Source organism: Thalassophryne amazonica, chromosome 16 (genome assembly GCF_902500255.1).
Source record: "Thalassophryne amazonica chromosome 16, fThaAma1.1, whole genome shotgun sequence".
NCBI classification, from domain to species: Eukaryota; Metazoa; Chordata; class Actinopteri; order Batrachoidiformes; family Batrachoididae; genus Thalassophryne; species Thalassophryne amazonica.
Window position 1 is genome coordinate 24,992,784 of NC_047118.1, and position 20,099 is coordinate 25,012,882.

Genomic DNA, 20,099 nt, shown 5'->3' on the forward strand with positions numbered 1-20,099 from the left:
TTGGATGCCATCCGCCGAAAAAAATCAGAAGAAGGGTGAGACGGCTACGTTCTGGTTAGCTACTTTTACCGACTTTCAGTGAACGGTAAGCTCAAAACAAGACTTTTTTTTTTAAAGTTACTGTGTATTTTAACAAGTTGATGTCTTATACTTTTTGACGTCTTGTTGATGTGTTTTAAATATCAGCGTTTGCCGATATTTAACGTCACCTGTAATAATGAATTTACACTGTGACTACTACTCGAGTACACTAAAATCATACTGATGTATGTTATTACATTTTAGTTTACAACTGCGTGTGTAACAAACAAATACACAAAGTGCATGTTTCACGGATACAGTCCAAAATGGGTCCTGATAATCGGGCCATACTAAAATACGAAATGGATCGAAATAGGAACTGATAATCACGAAGGCAGTGGGGTTAAATGTAACGAAATGGAGCAGCGTGAGCCAGACTGACTCCAAATAAGTACTTTTATTTAATTGTTCGGCTTTTGTTTTTTGTACATGTAGATGTACAACCCCAATTCCAACCCCGATTCCAATTCTTATTTTAAAATAGATGCCTGCAACACGTTTCAAAAAAGTTGGGATGAGGCAACAAAAGACTGGGAAAGTTGATGAATGCTCAAAGAACACCTAATTGGAAACAGGTGAGTGTCATGAGTGGGTATAAAAGGAGCATCCCCAAAAGTCTCAGCTGTTCACAAGCAAAGATGGGGCAAGGATCACCACTTTGTGAACACCTGCATGAAAAAAAAAAACAGTCCAACAGTTTAAGAACAATGTTTCTCAATGTTCAGTTGCAAGGAATTTAGGGATTCCATCATCTACAGTCCATAATATAGTCATAAGATTCAGAGAATCTGGAGAACTTTCTACACATAAGTGGCAAGGCTGAAAACCAACATTGAATGCCCGTGACCTTCGATCCCTCGGGTGGCACTGCATTAAAAACCGACATCATTGTGTAAAGGATCTTACCGCGTGGGCTCAGGAACACTTCAGAAAACCATTGTCAGTTAACACAGTTCATTGCTACATCTACAAGTGCAAGTTAAAACTCTACCATGCAAAGACAAAAGAGGACAAAGACCATCCAGATTGTTACCAGCGCAAAGTTCTAAAGCCAGCATCTATGATGGTATGGGGGTGTGTTAGTGCCCATGGCATGGGCAACATACACTTCTGTGATGGCACCATCAATGCTGAAAGGTACATCCAGGTTTGGGAGCATGCTGCCATCCAAGCAACATCTTTTTCTTTTTTTCCCCTGCTTAGTTCAGCAAGACAATGCCGAGCCACATTCTGCACGTGTTAGAACAGCGTGGCTTTGTAGTAAAACAGTGCAGGTACTAGACTGGCCTGCCTGCAGTCCAGACCTGTTGCCCACTGAAAATGTGTGGCTCCTTAAGAAGCGCAAAATAGGACAACGGTGGTAAACATACCACTGTCCCAGCTTTTTTGAAATGTGTTGCAGGCATCCATTTCAAAATGAGCAAATATTTGCACAAAAACAAAGTTCATCAATTTGAACATTAACTATCTTGTCTTTGTGGTGCATTCAATTGAATATAGGTTGAAGAGGATTTGCAAATCGTATTCTGTTTAAGGCAGCACAGTGGCTTAGTGGTTAGCACTGTTGCCTCACAGCGAGAAGGTCATGGGTTCAATTCCCACCTGTGGCCTTTCTGTGTGGAGTTTGTATGTTCTCCCCATGTTTGCGTGGGTTTCCTCCGGGTGCTCCGGTTTCCTCCCACATCCAAAGACATGCGGGTTAGGTGGATTGGAATCTTTACATTGTCCATAGGTGTGTGAGTGGGTGTGAATGTGTTTGTTTGTCTGTTTGTGACCCCATTTGGTGATTATCAGGCTCCATTTCGTATTTGAGTATGGCCGTTGATAATCATGAAATGGGGGTACAATATAATGAAATGGAACAGATTGACTCCAAATATGATTCAGTTAAGTACTTTCATTTAATTTTTGTAAGTTAAATGGAGCGAAATGGGGACTGATAACGAAACGGGGATGAAACGTAGTAAAATCGACCAGACTGACTCCAAATATGAAAAAAAAAAAAAATAGCGAAATGGGGTAAAATGTAACGAAGTGGAGCAGACTGACCCACTGGCTGCAGTTTTATCTCTTGAATGCCAGATGGTGCACCTGCTCCTAGGACATTTTAGTATGGCCCCACACTCTGGGACTGTTTGGGGAAAAATAAAGCATCCCAAGGAAGATGTCGGCCTACTTGAACGTGAATGATCAGTTATGATCCCAGTCTCTGCAGAGGAAGCTAAACTTGACGACAGAACAAGCATGGGAAGCTAACGTATAAATTGTTTTTAAAGACAGATATAAAAACTTTAGTAATTTCTGGCACAGTGATCACCTCCACACATGGTGAACAAAAAGAGAAGCAAAGCCTTTGACAAAGGAGATAAACATCTTGAAAAGGTGACTATTTTGGAGTACGTTTAAAATTCTTTATTTCACATAAATGTCGTGAACTCAGGAGACTCTGTTGTTTGTCCCCTTTCCTTCCCAGAATGCATCACACATAACAGATGAGTTGGAGCGGATACATGTCACTTCCAGTGAAGTGGCGAATCCGAAGGCGAAAATTCGTACTTCTGCGATTGTCCGCCTGATGAAAACAAGCTCAGGCTACATTGATTGTCATTTGAAATCAGTTGGTTTTGTTTTGTCTCTAACTTGCTTCTACCAGCCAGCTGATAGCTATCATTGCCTGGAACAATGAGATTCATACACCAAGCTGACCTGAAATGAACCATTGTACATTAAATTGACTTTATTGATGAGTCTGACCCGTTTGAAAAGTCATCAAATTGCATGTATTTGTATTGCGCTCTGCAATGTTTTCATCAGCCAAAAATGGCCACCAGTGGGCACTCGGTGTAAAGTCCGCCCCAACCCATATGGTGGTATTTGTAACCAAGTCCATTTGAGAAGACAGTTACCAAGCAACAGTAAGTAGACATTGAGCAGGTCAGTTACCTTCTCTGTCGGTCACAATTTTTGGTGTTTTTTGGGTGTATAAATCAATTATTGTAAATACTTGATTGATTTTATATTGCCAAGACAGACACACACACAAAATAAAATGTAAAAACACCACATTATAGCAGTAATTTCAAAGCAAGCTTCAGCAGGGACTACTAGAAGGTCACAGAATTGTTGTGTATTTTTTTATGGTGGATCCATAGAAGTCCATCTTTAGGTAGAGAAAAGAAAATAAGAACCCATCACATGAAATTACATTGTAGGAGACATTCATTGAATAAAATAGTAAACTATGTAATACCAACATCAATGATTTAAAAAAAAAAGACAAAAAAGATGATAGTACACCCAGTATAGTTCAAAACTGTTTCCATTAAAAGTAAAAAAAAAAAAACAACAACTTAATATTGTGCTCTTTTATAGAGAGGAGATCCACATGATCAATCATATCAATAACTTTTCATAGATTGGATGGCTGGCTGTCCCCCTCTCCAAACTTTCATGATGTAAGCATGGAGTATGTTGCTTTGTTTACACTGAGTGATGTCATTCATTCCCTTTCCCAAGATGGCAGCCTGAGCTATCATGACTGGCTGTTTCAAGCAAATGGCAGTGTCCCCTCTAGTCATTTTAACCTCTGTGGTTGTTTCCGTACCGGTTCCTCAAGTTAACTGGTTGCCATTGCATTTAACCCTCTAGGGTACTTGGAGTCACAGTAGTAACATCTGTCAGCAGATTTGTCACGCACTCACAAACACATTTCTTTCACATCTGTGGTGAATATGATAATTTAGTGAGCACTAGATTGCAGCCACCCATGACAAAAGATGTCAGAACTAGGAAAGAAAAAATGTATTCCCAAGACTAAAATGTATACATGTTTGGCTAATACTGTTGTTTCTTTGTCTGAACAGTGCACCAAGCAAGCCAAAAGGAATTGTTTGTGTTCTTGTCAGAAAGAGCCACCCAACCATGGCATCACTGGTAGGTTTTTGACAAGTATGAAGAGAATGGTATTAACACATTTTAAAACGGGCCAAAAAAAAAAAAGCTCCACAGGTCAGGTCTGGCAGCATGCATTGGTAACACGCATCACTGCATCTACTGCATGACCACCTTGGGTACTGGAAGGTAACTACCCAGACAGACATTAGGTACATCCTCACCTCTCAAAAATACGAGTAGTTATCTCTCTGCCACAGCCCAGTAAAATGTGGATGGCCTAAACACCAAGGCACGTGTACTGAATCATGTCCTCTGAACCATGCCACATGACCAACGTTATGTTGCTAATATTCCCTTACAGTGCTGGTAATATTCAATCAATCAATCAATCAATTTTTTTATATAGCGCCAAATCACAACAAACAGTTGCCCCAGGGCGCTTTATATTGTAAGGCAAGGCCATACAATAATTATGTAAAACCCCAACGGTCAAAACGACCCCCTATGAGCAAGCACTTGGCTACAGTGGGAAGGAAAAACTCCCTTTTAACAGGAAGAAACCTCCAGCAGAACCAGGCTCAGGGAGGGGCAGTCTTCTGCTGGGACTGGTTGGGGCTGAGGGAGAGAACCAGGAAAAAGACATGCTGTGGAGGGGAGCAGAGATCGATCACTAATGATTAAATGCAGAGTGGGGCAAAAAGAGAAAGAAACAGTGCATCATGGGAACCCCCCAGCAGTCTACGTCTATAGCAGCATAACTAAGGGATGGTTCAGGGTCACCTGATCCAGCCCTAACTATAAGCTTTAGCAAAAAGGAAAGTTTTAAGCCTAATCTTAAAAGTAGAGAGGGTGTCTGTCTCCCTCATCTAAATTGGGAGCTGGTTCCACAGGAGAGGAGCCTGAAAGCTGAAGGCTCTGCCTCCCATTCTACTCTTACAAACCCTAGGAACTACAAGTAAGCCTGCAGTCTGAGAGCGAAGCGCTCTATTGGGGTGATATGGTACTACGAGGTCCCTAAGATAAGATGGGACCTGATTATTCAAAACCTTATAAGTAAGAAGAAGAATTTTAAATTCTATTCTAGAATTAACAGGAAGCCAATGAAGAGAGGCCAATATGGGTGAGATATGCTCTCTTCTTCTAGTCAGTTCTCTAGCTGCAGCATTTTGAATTAACTGAAGGCTTTTTAGGGAACTTTTAGGACAACCTGATAATAATGAATTACAATAGTCCAGCCTAGAGGAAATAAATGCATGAATTAGTTTTTCAGCATCACTCTGAGACAAGACCTTTCTGATTTTAGAGATATTGCGTAAATGCAAAAAAGCAGTCCTACATATTTGTTTAATATGCGCTTTGAATGACATATCCTGATCAAAAATGACTCCAAGATTTCTCACAGTATTACTAGAGGTCAGGGTAATGCCATCCAGAGTAAGGATCTGGTTAGACACCATGTTTCTAAGATTTGTGGAGCCAAGTACAATAACTTCAGTTTTATCTGAGTTTAAAAGCAGGAAATTAGAGGTCATCCATGTCTTTATGTCTGTAAGACAATCCTGCAGTTTAGCTAATTGGTGTGTGTCCTCTGGCTTCATGGATAGATAAAGCTGGGTATCATCTGCGTAACAATGAAAATTTAAGCAATACCGTCTAATAATACTGCCTAAGGGAAGCATGTATAAAGTGAATAAAATTGGTCCTAGCACAGAACCTTGTGGAACTCCATAATTAACTTTAGTCTGTGAAGAAGATTCCCCATTTACATGAACAAATTGTAATCTATTAGACAAATATGATTCAAACCACCGCAGCGCAGTGCCTTTAATACCTATGGCATGCTCTAATCTCTGTAATAAAATTTTATGGTCAACAGTATCAAAAGCAGCACTGAGGTCTAACAGAACAAGCACAGAGATGAGTCCACTGTCCGAGGCCATAAGAAGATCATTTGTAACCTTCACTAATGCTGTTTCTGTACTATGATGAATTCTAAAACCTGACTGAAACTCTTCAAATAGACCATTCCTCTGCAGATGATCAGTTAGCTGTTTTACAACTACCCTTTCAAGAATTTTTGAGAGAAAAGGAAGGTTGGAGATTGGCCTATAATTAGCTAAGATAGCTGGGTCAAGTGATGGCTTTTTAAGTAATGGTTTAATTACTGCCACCTTAAAAGCCTGTGGTACATAGCCAACTAACAAAGATAGATTGATCATATTTAAGATCGAAGCATTAAATAATGGTAGGGCTTCCTTGAGCAGCCTGGTAGGAATGGGGTCTAATAAACATGTTGATGGTTTGGATGAAGTAACTAATGAAAATAACTCAGACAGAACAATCGGAGAGAAAGAGTCTAACCAAATACCGGCATCACTGAAAGCAGCCAAAGATAACGATATGTCTTTGGGATGGTTATGAGTAATTTTTTCTCTAATAGTTAAAATTTTGTTAGCAAAGAAAGTCATGAAGTCATTACTAGTTAAAGTTAATGGAATACTCAGCTCAATAGAGCTCTGACTCTTTGTCAGCCTGGCTACAGTGCTGAAAAGAAACCTGGGGTTCTTATTTTCTTCAATTAGTGATGAGTAGAAAGATGTCCTAGCTTTACGGAGGGCTTTTTTATAGAGCAACAGACTCTTTTTCCAGGCTAAGTGAAGATCTTCTAAATTAGTGAGACGCCATTTCTTCTCCAACTTACGGGTTATCTGCTTTAAGCTACGAGTTTGTGAGTTATACCACGGAGTCAGACACTTCTGATTTAAAGCTCTCTTTTTCAGAGGAGCTACAGCATCCAAAGTTGTCTTCAATGAGGATGTAAAACTATTGACGAGATACTCTATCTCCCTTACAGAGTTTAGGTAGCTACTCTGCACTGTGTTGGTATATGGCATTAGAGAACATAAAGAAGGAATCATATCCTTAAACCTAGTTACAGCGCTTTCTGAAAGACTTCTAGTGTAATGAAACTTATTCCCCACTGCTGGGTAGTCCATCAGAGTAAATGTAAATGTTATTAAGAAATGATCAGACAGAAGGGAGTTTTCAGGGAATACTGTTAAGTCTTCTATTTCCATACCATAAGTCAGAACAAGATCTAAGATATGATTAAAGTGGTGGGTGGACTCATTTACTTTTTGAGCAAAGCCAATAGAGTCTAATAATAGATTAAATGCAGTGTTGAGGCTGTCATTCTCAGCATCTGTGTGGATGTTAAAATCGCCCACTATAATTATCTTATCTGAGCTAAGCACTAAGCTCAGATAAGAGCTTAGTGCTTATCTAAACTAAATCTCCTTAAGTAAACACTTGATTGATATAAAGTCATTCCAGCTGTACCCAAGACGTGTCCTAGTACCAAAGACATTCAATCACTGAATTTGGACTGGTTAACATCCCTGTCTCACAGCCATAGAGTAAGGAAACACCAGGACCCTAAAGACTTGTACTTGGAGGAACAAATACAAGGTTCTGGAATGGTCATCTCAGTCCCCAGACCTGAATATTATTGAAAATCTGTGGTGTGATTTTAAGAGGGCTGTCCATGCTGAGAAACCAACAGACCTGACTGAACTGGAGATTTTCTGTAAAGAAGAATTGTCTAAAATATCTTCAACCAGAATCCAGACTCTCATTGGAAGCTATAGGAAGCGTTTAGAGCATGGGTTAAAGTTCTCTGTCACCACGACGGATTTCCGTCATTTGGAAAATTTAACCACACATACGCATGCGTACGTGGTGTCGTGTGTTTTGGGGCCAAAATATGATGGTCTCACTGTCAAAGCAACATCCCATTCTGTGCTAATCAAAGCAGCAGCAATGTCAGCGTGTATGGCTCTGCACTGCGGAGGAAGGGACTGTGTGAATTTTCACTCCTCTCCGCTCTGTTTACTGCTTGCCATGAGCCGCGGTCCTTCTCCTCCCTGTCTTCGTGAGAACATTGGCAGACACTCCCCAAGTAGAGCGGGGTTTGGCTTTGCTTTGAACCAATGAAGCAATGATTCGACTCACTGTTTTGATGGTTTGTTGTATTATTTCGCTTTTTTCTTAATTTTCCCCCGCTAAAACCCTAAAGAGCATATGTCTGTGAGTAATATTTACCTTTTTTATATTAAACCGACCTGTTATGGTCTTCTAAAACAGTTGATAGATGTATTTTATAACTTAAAAACAGGACCGATGCTAGCGCGTTAGCATGTCTATGGCGTTTTCAATGTTAAAGTTAGCATTAAGCTGTTCGCATCTCAGCCTTTGTGTGCATTTGTTTTCTGTATAATAAGTAATTAATGGCTTAGCTTTTGTTGTCGTAAAAGAGTCAAATGTATTACGAATTGTAATATTTTTTATTTCTATATTAAGGCCGTGGCTATTCGCACGGCGGCCGTGTCCATAACTCTGATTTGGCTGTTCGCACGGCAAGACTCTGGTACGTATATTCGCGCGGCAAGACTGGTGGCAAAACTTGGAACTACTTGTATAAACAAACATACTGCATTCAAGATGTCTTAACTCCTTTAATGTTTTTCGATTTTGATTTTTTATTCGGCCGTGTCCATAACTCTCATTTCAGTATTCGCACGGCAAGACTCTGGTGGCAAAAGGCCGACCCTATTTGAACGGAGGCCGTGTCCATAACTCTCATTTAATGCAGTATGTTTGTGTGACCGCGACGGCGGTGGGATCGAACCCGGATGGCTCGCAATAAAGACCATTCCTCTACCAGGTCAGCCAAAGGGGAATCCCCTTTGCCACTTCTGTATATTAATAATATCAACAACAAAAGTAATAATAATAACTAATATTGCTACAATACAATGTTTGAGAAACAGACAAAAAGAACCTGATAAAACAAAACATAACAGAAAAGGTAAAACCAACTAACAATGAACATAAATAAATAAATATAGAAATAAATAACTGTTTCCTGTGAACACCTAGTGACTCTTAAACCTCCACTTCATCCCTGTTTTATTTAAGTTTAATGACAATTTGTTTTGGTCAAACCACATCTAAGCTGTGTTTTTACACAAGAAAAAAATAAAATGCAGTAAACTGCACGTTTCTTTTTTCATGAAAATAACTTATTAAAGATCACATATTACACTTTAGTCAGGCCTTTAAAATACTTTTGTGGACTCTTGCTGTAATATGTTGTCAGTGGTTGAGATCGTTGCTGTAGGCATCTAAAAATGCTCATAATTGGGTGAAACCTGCTTGAAATCTCTGGTGTGTCGGTGATGTATGTATGTGCAAAATAAAACAAAAGACTGCTCATGTTTTTGACGAGAATATAACATCATAACTTTATTACAAGCTCAAACGTTGATGTTGTGTGACAAATTCTTTTTTAATAATAATTCACTTAAAGAATTAATGGCAAAACTCACATGTAAGTAAAAAACAAACAAACAACAAAAAATGGTTAATTGATTACTAAAATAATCATTAGTTGCAGCCCTGGTTTGTTTTACGAGTGAGAGCATTTTACAGATTAAATGTGAATACGCCAGTTTTGAGTTTCTCAGAGCGCATGCATTTTCAAAACTGGTGACAGTGTTACTTTGTGCACAGCAGAACAACGTTGTGACAGTGTTACTTTGTGCACAGCAGAACAACGTTGTCAGTTGCTTTAGGCCCTAATTTTGTATTTTATTGACTGTACAGCCAGCAACACAGCACCCATTCGGTGCATTCACCGGACTAGAACAGATCAAAATACTACAGAAGACAAAGAATTTTTACTTGACAGTTTGAAGTGAATTTTCTTTGTTTCAGAGGGCTTCATACCCATTAAAATTCATTAGAATATACAAAATTTGACTTGCTCTTTTAAAAAATTTCTGTGGGAGAGCCCCCAAACCCTCCATAATCAATACTGTGATTTATTTCACACTTTGAAGTGAGTTTTCTTTGTTTCAGAGCGCTTCCATACTCATTAAAATTCACCAGAATGTACAAAATTTGACTTGCTCTATTAAAAAATTTCTTTGGGAGATCCGCCAGACCCCCATAGTTTGAAGTGAGTTTTCTTTGTTTCAGAGGGCTTCATACCCATCAAAATTCACCAGAATATACAAAATGTGACTTGCTCTTTTAAAAGATTTCTTGGGGAGAGCCCCCAGACCCCCTATAATCAATACTGTGTTTTTACTTCACAGATTGAAGTGAGTTTGATTTGTTTCAGAGGGCTTCATACCTGTTAAAATTCACCAGAATACACAAAATTTGACTTGGTCTTTAAAAAATGTTCTGGAGGAGCACCCCCAGATCACCCAGAATCAAGACTACACTCCGCCCCCCACCACCACTTTTTTATGTACCTTATGTTCAAGTTTTGCATTCTTTTTATGCTTTGTCTGTCTCTCCTTAGAGGCTATTTAGAATAGATTTGTATGCTGTATAATGTGTTTATTGTATTTATTGAGGAAAAAAGAGTGTGTGCCCCCACTACGCCACATTTTAGGGAGTTGCTGGTATTGATTTTTGTCAGGAAAAAATTTCAGTCAGATGAAAATTTATTGCTTTAACCCATGGTTTAGAGGTTGTTATTGATGTATTTTTCTGTGGGGGTGCCCAAATTTATGCACCTGCCTAATTTTGTTTAAAGAATTATTGCACACTTTCTGTAAATCCTATAACCTTTATTTCACTTCTCAGATATCACTGTGTTTGTCTGCTATATGATTTATTTAACTGGAATTACTGATCCAAACAACCACTGATTTATAAAGGAAAATGATGGAAATCATCAGGGGTGCCCAAACTTTTACATACAACTGTGTCTTCCACAGACCATATGAGTCTGTTGTGTGGTACTCATAATGGCTCAGTAGGTGTTTCTCACAAAGCAAGCAAAGGTCCAGGTGTGGACTTTATATGCTGTGCCACAAAAGTCGAAAACAGTGGTGTCCAAACTATTCCAGAAAGGGCCGAGAGGGTGCAGTTCTCCTTGCAGCCACTGATTTCAGCAGGTGATTTCACTAATTAACATCTCTTTGAGCAGGTGGGATTAGTTCATCAGTGAAATTACCTGCTGGACTCAGTGGCTGCAAAGAAAACCTGCACCCTCTCGGCCCTTTCTGAAATAGTTTGGACACCGCTGGTCTAAAACAACTAATTTCAGACCTACGTTGTGTTGGATGGAATGTTCCATGACACTTGTCCTCAGACCACTTAATGACACAGACTTGATTTGACCTGAATGTTTTGCGTATATGCCCGAAAAATCTCATCATTTGCGTACAGTCTAAACTGATAAAACTAAGGTCTTCGTATCTCTATCTGGGACAACAGGCGCTGTGAAATATTCTGTTCTTTGCTTAACATGCTACACAAACACATGCAGCATAAAGTTTTGATATAACATACCGCCCAGATATAACAACGCGAGCACGTCACCCACACACAATGTTAAATGCAACACTCTTCAACCAGTCACATAGTTCCACTGATCTATGCCACAGGGCAAGGCCCACTCACCTTGGGGTCGGCCGAGTGCAGGCTGAACCACGGGCGAACCTTAATGTCAGAGCTCTTGTTCACAACGGTGCATGTGATGTTTTGATCCCAAGATCCCAGTGCTGTCTTAGCTGACTCTGTTCTTCAGTGAAGGTATCTTTTCAATACAACATCTGGTTTTTGAAGTCCATGCCCTGTCAGTGTTTGAGTTCGCTCATCACATGAAATAACCGGAGGGGATCCACAGGCATAAAATCCCCTACATTTGGCTTTAATGGGAACATTTCCACATGCACATAGAATTGTGAGAGTCTGAGGATGTTTCCCATTAAATCACAAACATAATTAACTGATAAAAGTAAACCAACACCTATTTTGCATAATGTCTTTTAAATACTCATTTCCTTTATTACTATCATTTTGCATATAATTAAAATTGAGTGTGCTATGGCTGTAAGATACAAAGCTTACTGTGAAGAGGCCAGTCTTTGTGGAGCTGCATTCATTAACTTGCATTACTATTGTATTGTTGCAGGGGAGCAGCAGTTCCTCAACCACAGAATATACTGTGCGTTTACCCAAGTGAGTAACATGCATTTTCATCTTCATAGTAACAGAGAAGTGTATTCATTTATTTGTGATAGTCACAGCGGCTGTTGTTGTTGGTATTGCGCAGTACAATTTATTGACCTTTTGGTCTGATCCTGATACTGGTATTTTTATTAGCAGTAATTCAAAAAGTTTACTTGCATCCAAAACAATGCATAACATTAAAATATGTTCAATGTGATTATCAAATATTTAATATTTGAATAGGTTTGTATGAAGTGCCACCGTGCTGCTCTGTGCACACCTGAGCTCAGAAGTAAGGTGTAACGATGCATCTTGAATGGGGCTTCCACGACTAGTCATGACTATGTTGACTATTGAAACCGTCGACAACTAATTTAGTAGTCGACAAGTCATTTGCTTTGAACCTCGAACCAATGAAGCAGTGCTTCGATCCGCTGCCTCGTTGGATCTGTGCTTCGCTCCTCATCAGAAGCGGCAACTCCACTTCTTAACCCCTCTCAAAGACATTAAAATATGTCAATCGTGAGTCACTTTTGTGCGGATTAAAGTGACTAACTGGGACTCCTGTCTTGTGAGAAAGAAATGAGAATTGTCCTCCATTCCGTTGCTCCAAATGCTGCTCGGAATTAATAACTTCAAAGCGAATCGCCATTTAATTCAAATGAAACATCTTTCCAAACATTGTAATACAAACAATAAACTGCAATCAATCAAAAAGTTTTTTTTCCTCCCAAAATGAGACGTCCTGGCTGACGTGCAGCAGCCCAAGACTGTATGGCTGCAGACTTGCAGACTTCAGTGGCCAGCTGAGCTCATCTCAGATGTATGGAGTGACATCCATGCTGTTAATGTCTGAAAGGAAATGCTTTTGACAAAAACTACAGTTTTTTTTTTCTATCCATGTCCAGAGATCAAGGATCCATCATGTAAAGTCTATTTATGTCCAGAGATCAAGGATCCAGTGACCAATTTCATATTTATTTAGTTTAAGACTCAATAAAATGTTTTTGACATAGAAAACCTGTAAAGCCTACTTGTAGCACACAGAAAATTCACAGGAGGAATCGATAAAGGAATCTGATTGATAAGCGGAATTGATAATGGTATCAATATCGATAAAATGCGATAAGCTGCAATTTACTTATGATCCGACTAGTCGACTAATCACAAAAATAATCGTTGACTAGTCAACTATCAAAATAGGCGTTTGTGGCAGCTCTAATCTTGAATTGTGATAATTGTATCGTTAAGTCTGTATTAAATCATACGTTTTTCAAAAATGAGTATTCTGATACCTTGAAAAGTCAATGATGGCACAGTAGAAATAACAGCCTGTGAACCTGAGTGTAGGTGTTAAATCTGTTACAATAACCGGTCAGATGATCTTCAGTTGGAATATACACATATGTATATTAAACATCTTTTCTTTTTTTTTTCCTTCTTGTAGAAATGCAAGTAAGAAGTACATTATGTCTTTCAATGTTGGAGATAGAGTCAACTGTTCTTCTTGGACACAGGTAGGCTTACTCTTAGACTTGGTGTATTCACATTATTGATGTTCTGAGCTGTTCTTGCCACTCTTGTGAGTGCAGCTAATGTAGAGAACTCTCTCCCAAGCTGATATGTGATCATATTTGACAGTCAAGAATGTTCTATTTAATAATTTTGGAAAAAGTGAGACAAAAATGCACGCTTATTTTTAATTTGGTTGAATAAGTATTGAAAGACATACCCAGTTGCTTTTGTCCTTTTTAAGCTGTAGTCTGGTTGCAATTTCAGTTCATAGTTGCATGATTAAAATACAAATAAATTGAATTTGCATGTGGTGATTGAAACCACAATGAGACAAGGACTAGTAAAGTAAGTCCCTTCGGCTGCTCCCTTGTTTTGCACTCGGGGTTGCCACAGCAAATCTGAAGTGGATCTGCATGTTGAATTGGCACAAGTTTCACGTCAGATGTGGATTAGTGTGGCAGGGGTGGGGTTTGAACCAGGAACCTTCCGCACTGAAATTTTATATTTGTCAAGTTTGCAGTTTATTTTTTCCACCTGCTATAAAGTTTTCCCCAAATCTGATTCTTGTTCTATTATTCCCTCTTGTGAGCAGTTTACGTACCACACTGTCCTCTGCAAATACAAGGAGCAACACAAATGGTGACGATTCAGGTCGTTAGATTTGAACGTTTTGCCATTTTTCTTTATGTAAAAGTCATAAATGTTGCAAAGATGGAGCTTCTTCCTCTGGAGGCAAAAAGAACACACAAGAAAGAAACGATGTAGTAAATTTAAAGCTGAAAACCACAAAGTTATCAGAAATAGTAGCATCATTGTACATATCTTATTTTTTACATTGCAAAACACTTTCCTCCTTTTTTAGGCTCGTATGGAAAGGGATATGAGTGCTCGGAGGATGTATGGGGAAGAGGAGGTGCCGGAGGGTGCAGCTGGCAGTGAATTCGGCAAAAAGCAACGGGAAGAAGCACGGCGAAAAAAGTTTGGGATTGTGCGGCGAGAATTCAAAGTGGAGGACCAGCCTTGGATTCTCAAAGTCAACGGAAAGGGTGGCAAGAGGTGAGCAGAAAGAACCTCTGTGCTTTTAGTTTGCACTAACTACATGGTTGCATAGGATTATTTCACATCACAGAAAGAGTACAAATACCTATGATGTAACCTAGGGCTGTAGAATTTGGGGCCCTTGGGTCACGTTTGTGTGCCTCTGTATGCGTGTCTAGCACTGCGGCTTTCTGTGTGCATAAGCCACCACCTTATTCAACTGTCAGTTGCTTTATGGTATAGATATCTGTAATAAAATGCACACAGAGGAGCCATTTGCTCATGCTAACATTCGCAGAACTTCCACAACATGATGTCATTTTCAACATTTCAACACGTGAACAAATTAATCTCGAAGCGCTGGTTTAAGGCGCTCACCTTGGTCACGTCATCAGCCACAGTATGAAAATAAATTTAACACTTGAATAAATGAATAAACAATAATAAAACATTATTGTTTTTGTGTTTACACTAAATATCTTAACTCTATTAAGAAACATCACAAGTTTGATAGATTTATTGTCATCATACAGCACATTGCCAAAGACTGAACAGCACTCTGAGTGCACTGTAATTTATTTACAACCTCAAATCATCATGCTGATGTAACAGTGTATAAGTAGTGGTACCCGTTAAATCACTGCCATCTTAAAAAATGCTCTTGTTGCTCATGTTGTCAAAAAAAAAAAAAAAAAAATGGTTGCGTAAAGTACAACTACCCAAACAGTTTCTTGTTATGTCAGTCCTAGTATGTCTGTGCTACTGGATGATGTAAAATACTGATAAAGTTCTCATCTACTTGCTGGTACACTGAGTAGAAATAATACCATTATTCCCATTGTATAGCCCAGCTATGTGAATTGCAGCTGCTCTCTCTATTTGTGTTTATGTCAGGTATAAAGGTGTAAAAAAAGGTGGGGTCACTGAAAACGCCTCATATTACATATTTACACAATGTCCTGATGGTGCTTTTGAGGCCTTTCCTGTGCAAGGCTGGTATAACTTCACACCACAAGCCAAACACCGGACCCTCACCGCCGAGGAGGCTGAAGAGGAGTGGGGCAGGTAAGAGAGGAGAGGAGGTGTTTTCTGTTTCAGACGTCTTGATGTGTTTATTTTTCTCTATTTCACTTCAGGTACTAGTAATTGCTCTGTCACAGATGCTGTGCCACAGCTGGGTCATTCCATATTAAATAACCCACTTTCAGAAATATTTCCCAGGTCACCTTCTAAAATTCCCCTGTAAAAAAAAAAAAAAAAAAAAAATCACAAGTGCTGTCATACCAAACTTATGGAAAAATGCCAAATTATGATTCTATCAGTAATTCTTTTGAAACTACGACCCTTTGAAATGTTAAGTAATTTCATGCATTTGGATAACTGAGTCTTTTGATCCTGTCTGACATTCATAGCCCCTTTGATATGGCATGTAGTACTTTGAAATCTGTGATTGGGGCTAATTTTCATGTTTTTTCATATTTTTGCAAATGGATAAAAATGCCTAACGTAAAAGAAAAAAAGTTTATTTTCACTTTTAGGCTTTAATTCATGAAAAGATACTCTGTTCCTCTTACTGAAATAAATCCATCCATCCATCCATCCATCTTCTTTACCCGCTTAATTAGGGGTCACGGGGGGCTGGAGCCTATCCCAGCAGTCATAGGGCGTGAGGCAGGGTACACCCTGGACAAGACACCAGTCTGTCACAGAGCCACATATAGACAAACATTCACACCTGCACTCACACTTACGGACAATTTAAAGTTTCCAATCCACTTAACCTGCATGTCTTTGGATGTGGGAGGAAGCCGGAACACCCGGAGGGAACCCGCACAAACATGGGGAGAACATGCAAACTCCACACAGAAAGGCCACAGGTTGGGGATCGATCCCATGACCTTCTTGTGAGGCAACAGTGCTAACCACTAATCTGCTGTGCAGCCCTGAAATAAATCTTATGTGACAATTCTCAAATGTTGGAATTCTTTGTATTTTGGATGGATATGTATGGAAACAAAAGCATATCAGCTCATTTCTTTGAAAATTCATAACTCCAGAAGGAAATTCAGTGACGCTATATTTTTGTCTGATAATCTTCAGATGCAGAAGAATGCATGGTTAAAAATTCTGCCACACCTGTAATGAATATGGTTATTGCATACACATGGCCAAATGGGTCATAAACATGGACTGTATACAGTAGTGTTCAGAATAATAGTAGTGCTATGTGACTAAATTAAAGATTAATCCAGGTTTTGAGTATATTTCTTATTGTTACATGGGAAACAAGGTACCAGTAGATTCAGTAGATTCTCACAAATCCAACAAGACCAAGCATTCATGATATGCACACTCTTAAGGCTATGAAATTGGGCTATTAGTTAAAAAAAAGTAGAAAAGGGGGTGTTCACAATAATAGTAGTGTGGCATTCAGTCAGTGAGTTTGTCAATTTTGTGGAACAAACAGGTGTGAATCAGGTGTCCCCTATGTAAGGATGAAGCCAGTACCTGTTGAACATGGTTTTCTCTTTGAAAGCCTGAGGAAAATGGGATGTTCAATACATTGTTTAGTAGAACAGCGTAGTTTGATTAAAAAGTTGATAGGAGAGGGGAAAACTTATATGCAGGTGCAAAAAATTATAGGCTGTTCATCTACAATGATCTCTTTAAAATGGACAAAAAAACAGAGACGCGTGGAAGAAAACGGAAAACAACCATCAAAATGGATAGAAGAATAACCAGAATGGCAAAGGCTCACCCATTGATCAGCTCCAGGATGATCAAAGACAGTCTGGAGTTACCTGTAAGTGCTGTGACAGTTAGAAGACGCCTGTGTGAAGCTAATTTATTTGCAAGAATCCCCTGCAAAGTCCCTCTGTTAAATAAAAGACATGTGCAGAAGAGGTTACAATTTGCCAAAGAACACATCAACTGGCCTAAAGAGAAATGGTGGAATATTTTGTGGACTGATGAGAGTAAAATTGTTCTTTTCGGGTCCAAGGGCCGCAGACAATTTGTGAGACAACCCCCAAACTCTGAATTCAAGCCACAGTTCACAGTGAAGACAGTAAAGCATGGTGGTGCAAGCATCATGATATGGGCATGTTTCTCCTACTATGGTGTTGGGCCTATATATCGCATACCAGGTATCATGGATCACTTTGGATATGTCAGAATACGTGAAGAGGTCATGTTGCCTTATGCTGAAAAGGACATGCCCTTAAAATGGGTGTTTCAACAAGACAATGACCCCAAGCACACTAGTAAATGAGCAAAATCTTGGTTCCAAAACAACAAAATTAATGCCTCGCAGATGTGAAGGTATCATGAAAACTGTGGTTATACAACTAAATACTAGTTTATTGATTCACAGGCTTGCTAAAAAAGCAGTTTGAACATAATAGTTTTGAGTTTGTAGCATCAACAGCAGATGCTACTATTACTGTGAACACCCCCTTTTCTACTTTTTTTTTTTTTTTTTTTTTTACTAATAGCCCAATTTCATAGCCTTAAGAGTGTGCATATCATGAATGCTTGGTCTTGTTGGATTTGTGAGAATCTACTGGTACCTTGTTTCCCATGTAACAATAAGAAATACACTCAAAACCTGGATTAATCTTTTTAGTCACATAGCACTACTATTATTCTGAACACTACTGTATGTGATTAGGCTTGGATATCGAGAACCAGTTGTTTTTGGGTATCATTAGGAAATGATTCGATCCGCCGACATCAATAGCCTTTTTGCTTAAGGATTCCCTTATTAGTCCTTCAGAGTGGCCGTTGTTTTTGAGGGTGTTTGTCGGGAAAATGATCATTTCTCTATGTTGATTACAGACCCTGCAGCGGGTCTGTAATCAACCATTTCTGCAGCGCGGATCTGCTTTGAACCTTGAACCAATGAAGCAGTGCTTCATTGGATCTTTGCTTCGCTCCTCTTCAGAAATGGCAACTCCGCTTCTTAACCCCTCTCAAAGCCATTAAATATGTCAATCGTAAGTCACTTTTGTGCTGCTTAAAGTGACAAACTGGGACTCCTGTCTTGTTGCGAGAAAGAAACGAGAATTGTCCTCCGTTCTGTTGTCCCAAACGCTGTGCGGCTCTACGCCGCTTGAAATTAATAACTTCAAAATGAATTGCCATTTAAATCAAATGACACCTCTTTTCAAACGTTGTAATACAAACAACAAACTGCAATCGATCAAAATGGTTTTTTTTGTTTGTTTTTTTTCTCAAAATGAGACTGCAGAAGCCCAAGACTGTATGGCTGCAGACTTCAGCAAAAACTACAGATTTTGTTTATTTATGTCCAGAAATCAAGGATCCAGTGACCAGTTTCATATTTATTTACTTTAAGACTCAATAAAATGTTGTTAACATAGAAAACCTGTAAAGCCTACTTGTAGTACACAGAAAATTCACAGGAGGTATCAATAAGGGAATCGATAAGGAATTGGATCGATAAGCGGAATCGATATCAGTAAAATCTTATCAATACCCATCCCTATATATGATAGGAAAAGCAATCCTGAGTGCTTCATTTCTTGAGTGGCATTCTATTTAGAAAGAAAGACGCTCTCAAAAAATGCTTTTTAAATTTAACTTTCAGAGTATTTCAGGAGAGAGTTAATAAAATACACCTATTTGATTCCATTTTTAATTAAACTTTATATTCTCCCGATTTTAAACAAATTACACACCATATGAAAGGAGCAGTTAATGATAGAAATTGGACCGAAAACCTCATTCAGTCTGACGGAAAAAAATTAACTGAATTTTCAAAGAGCTGTAATTTCAAAAATATTACAGATAAGAGAGAAACCTAATATTTGGCATTTCTTCTGATGTATGGTAGGATCACCTTTGAATTTTTTCTCTCTGTCTCTTCAGGGGGATCTGAGAGGGTGACCTGAGAGCTGCTGGTTGGCTTGTCATGGAATGACCCAGCTGTACATGTCAAATACATATTAAATTTCTCCAGTTTTTTTTGTCATAAAAACAGTAATATCACTTGCTGTGCCCCTATACTTGGGGCCATGCACGTTGTTTAATCCAATCAAATAAAAAGGGGGGATTTATATCAGAGCAGCTCTTCCTGGGTAGACTGGTTCATGGCTTATAATCATTGTTGTGTGACAGCTAGAAAATGAACAAAAGGAAACACTTGTTCACTGTGCTGTGACAGGTGTGCTGCATTCAGGCCTTGACTTTTATACATTGTCATTCTTTTCCAGGAGAAATAAGGTGATGAATCACTTCAGTATTATGCTCCAGAAAAGACTGAGGGAGCAGGAGCATGGTGAGGATGATGAGGAAGAGGCAGAGAAGGCAGGCAAAAAGAAAAAGAAGGGGAGGGACCTGCACATTCACAACTTAGAAGATGACTTTGAGATGAGCAGCAGTGACACGGAGAGCAGTGCAGGAGAAGGTAAAGAAATTTCCTGAAACACTGAGATGATTTCATCAGGTCAAAAGACAACATGAAAAATGGCAACTTCAAACCGTGAGTCCTGTGCGGTCAGTTTGTCCCATCATATGTT

At 39.1% G+C, this 20,099-nt stretch overlaps 1 protein-coding gene across 3 annotated transcripts in view; it reads left to right on the forward strand.

Moving 5' to 3' along the window:
* gtf2f1 (general transcription factor IIF, polypeptide 1) overlaps positions 1–20,099 on the forward strand; it is a 25,929-nt gene continuing 5,830 nt past the window's right edge. The window contains exons 1-8 of one of the 3 annotated variants that reach the window (XM_034190107.1): positions 2,898–2,996; positions 3,454–3,536; positions 3,945–4,014; positions 11,969–12,015; positions 13,454–13,523; positions 14,384–14,577; positions 15,454–15,624; positions 19,794–19,987. In XM_034190107.1, the coding sequence (XP_034045998.1) occupies positions 3,502–3,536; positions 3,945–4,014; positions 11,969–12,015; positions 13,454–13,523; positions 14,384–14,577; positions 15,454–15,624; positions 19,794–19,987 (781 nt within the window). In that variant the 5' untranslated portion in view covers positions 2,898–2,996; positions 3,454–3,501. Of the gene's footprint in view, positions 86–2,897; positions 2,997–3,453; positions 3,537–3,944; positions 4,015–11,968; positions 12,016–13,453; positions 13,524–14,383; positions 14,578–15,453; positions 15,625–19,793; positions 19,988–20,099 lie in introns of those variants that run through there. The other 2 variants (XM_034190108.1, XM_034190110.1) reach the window with 2 other exon arrangements.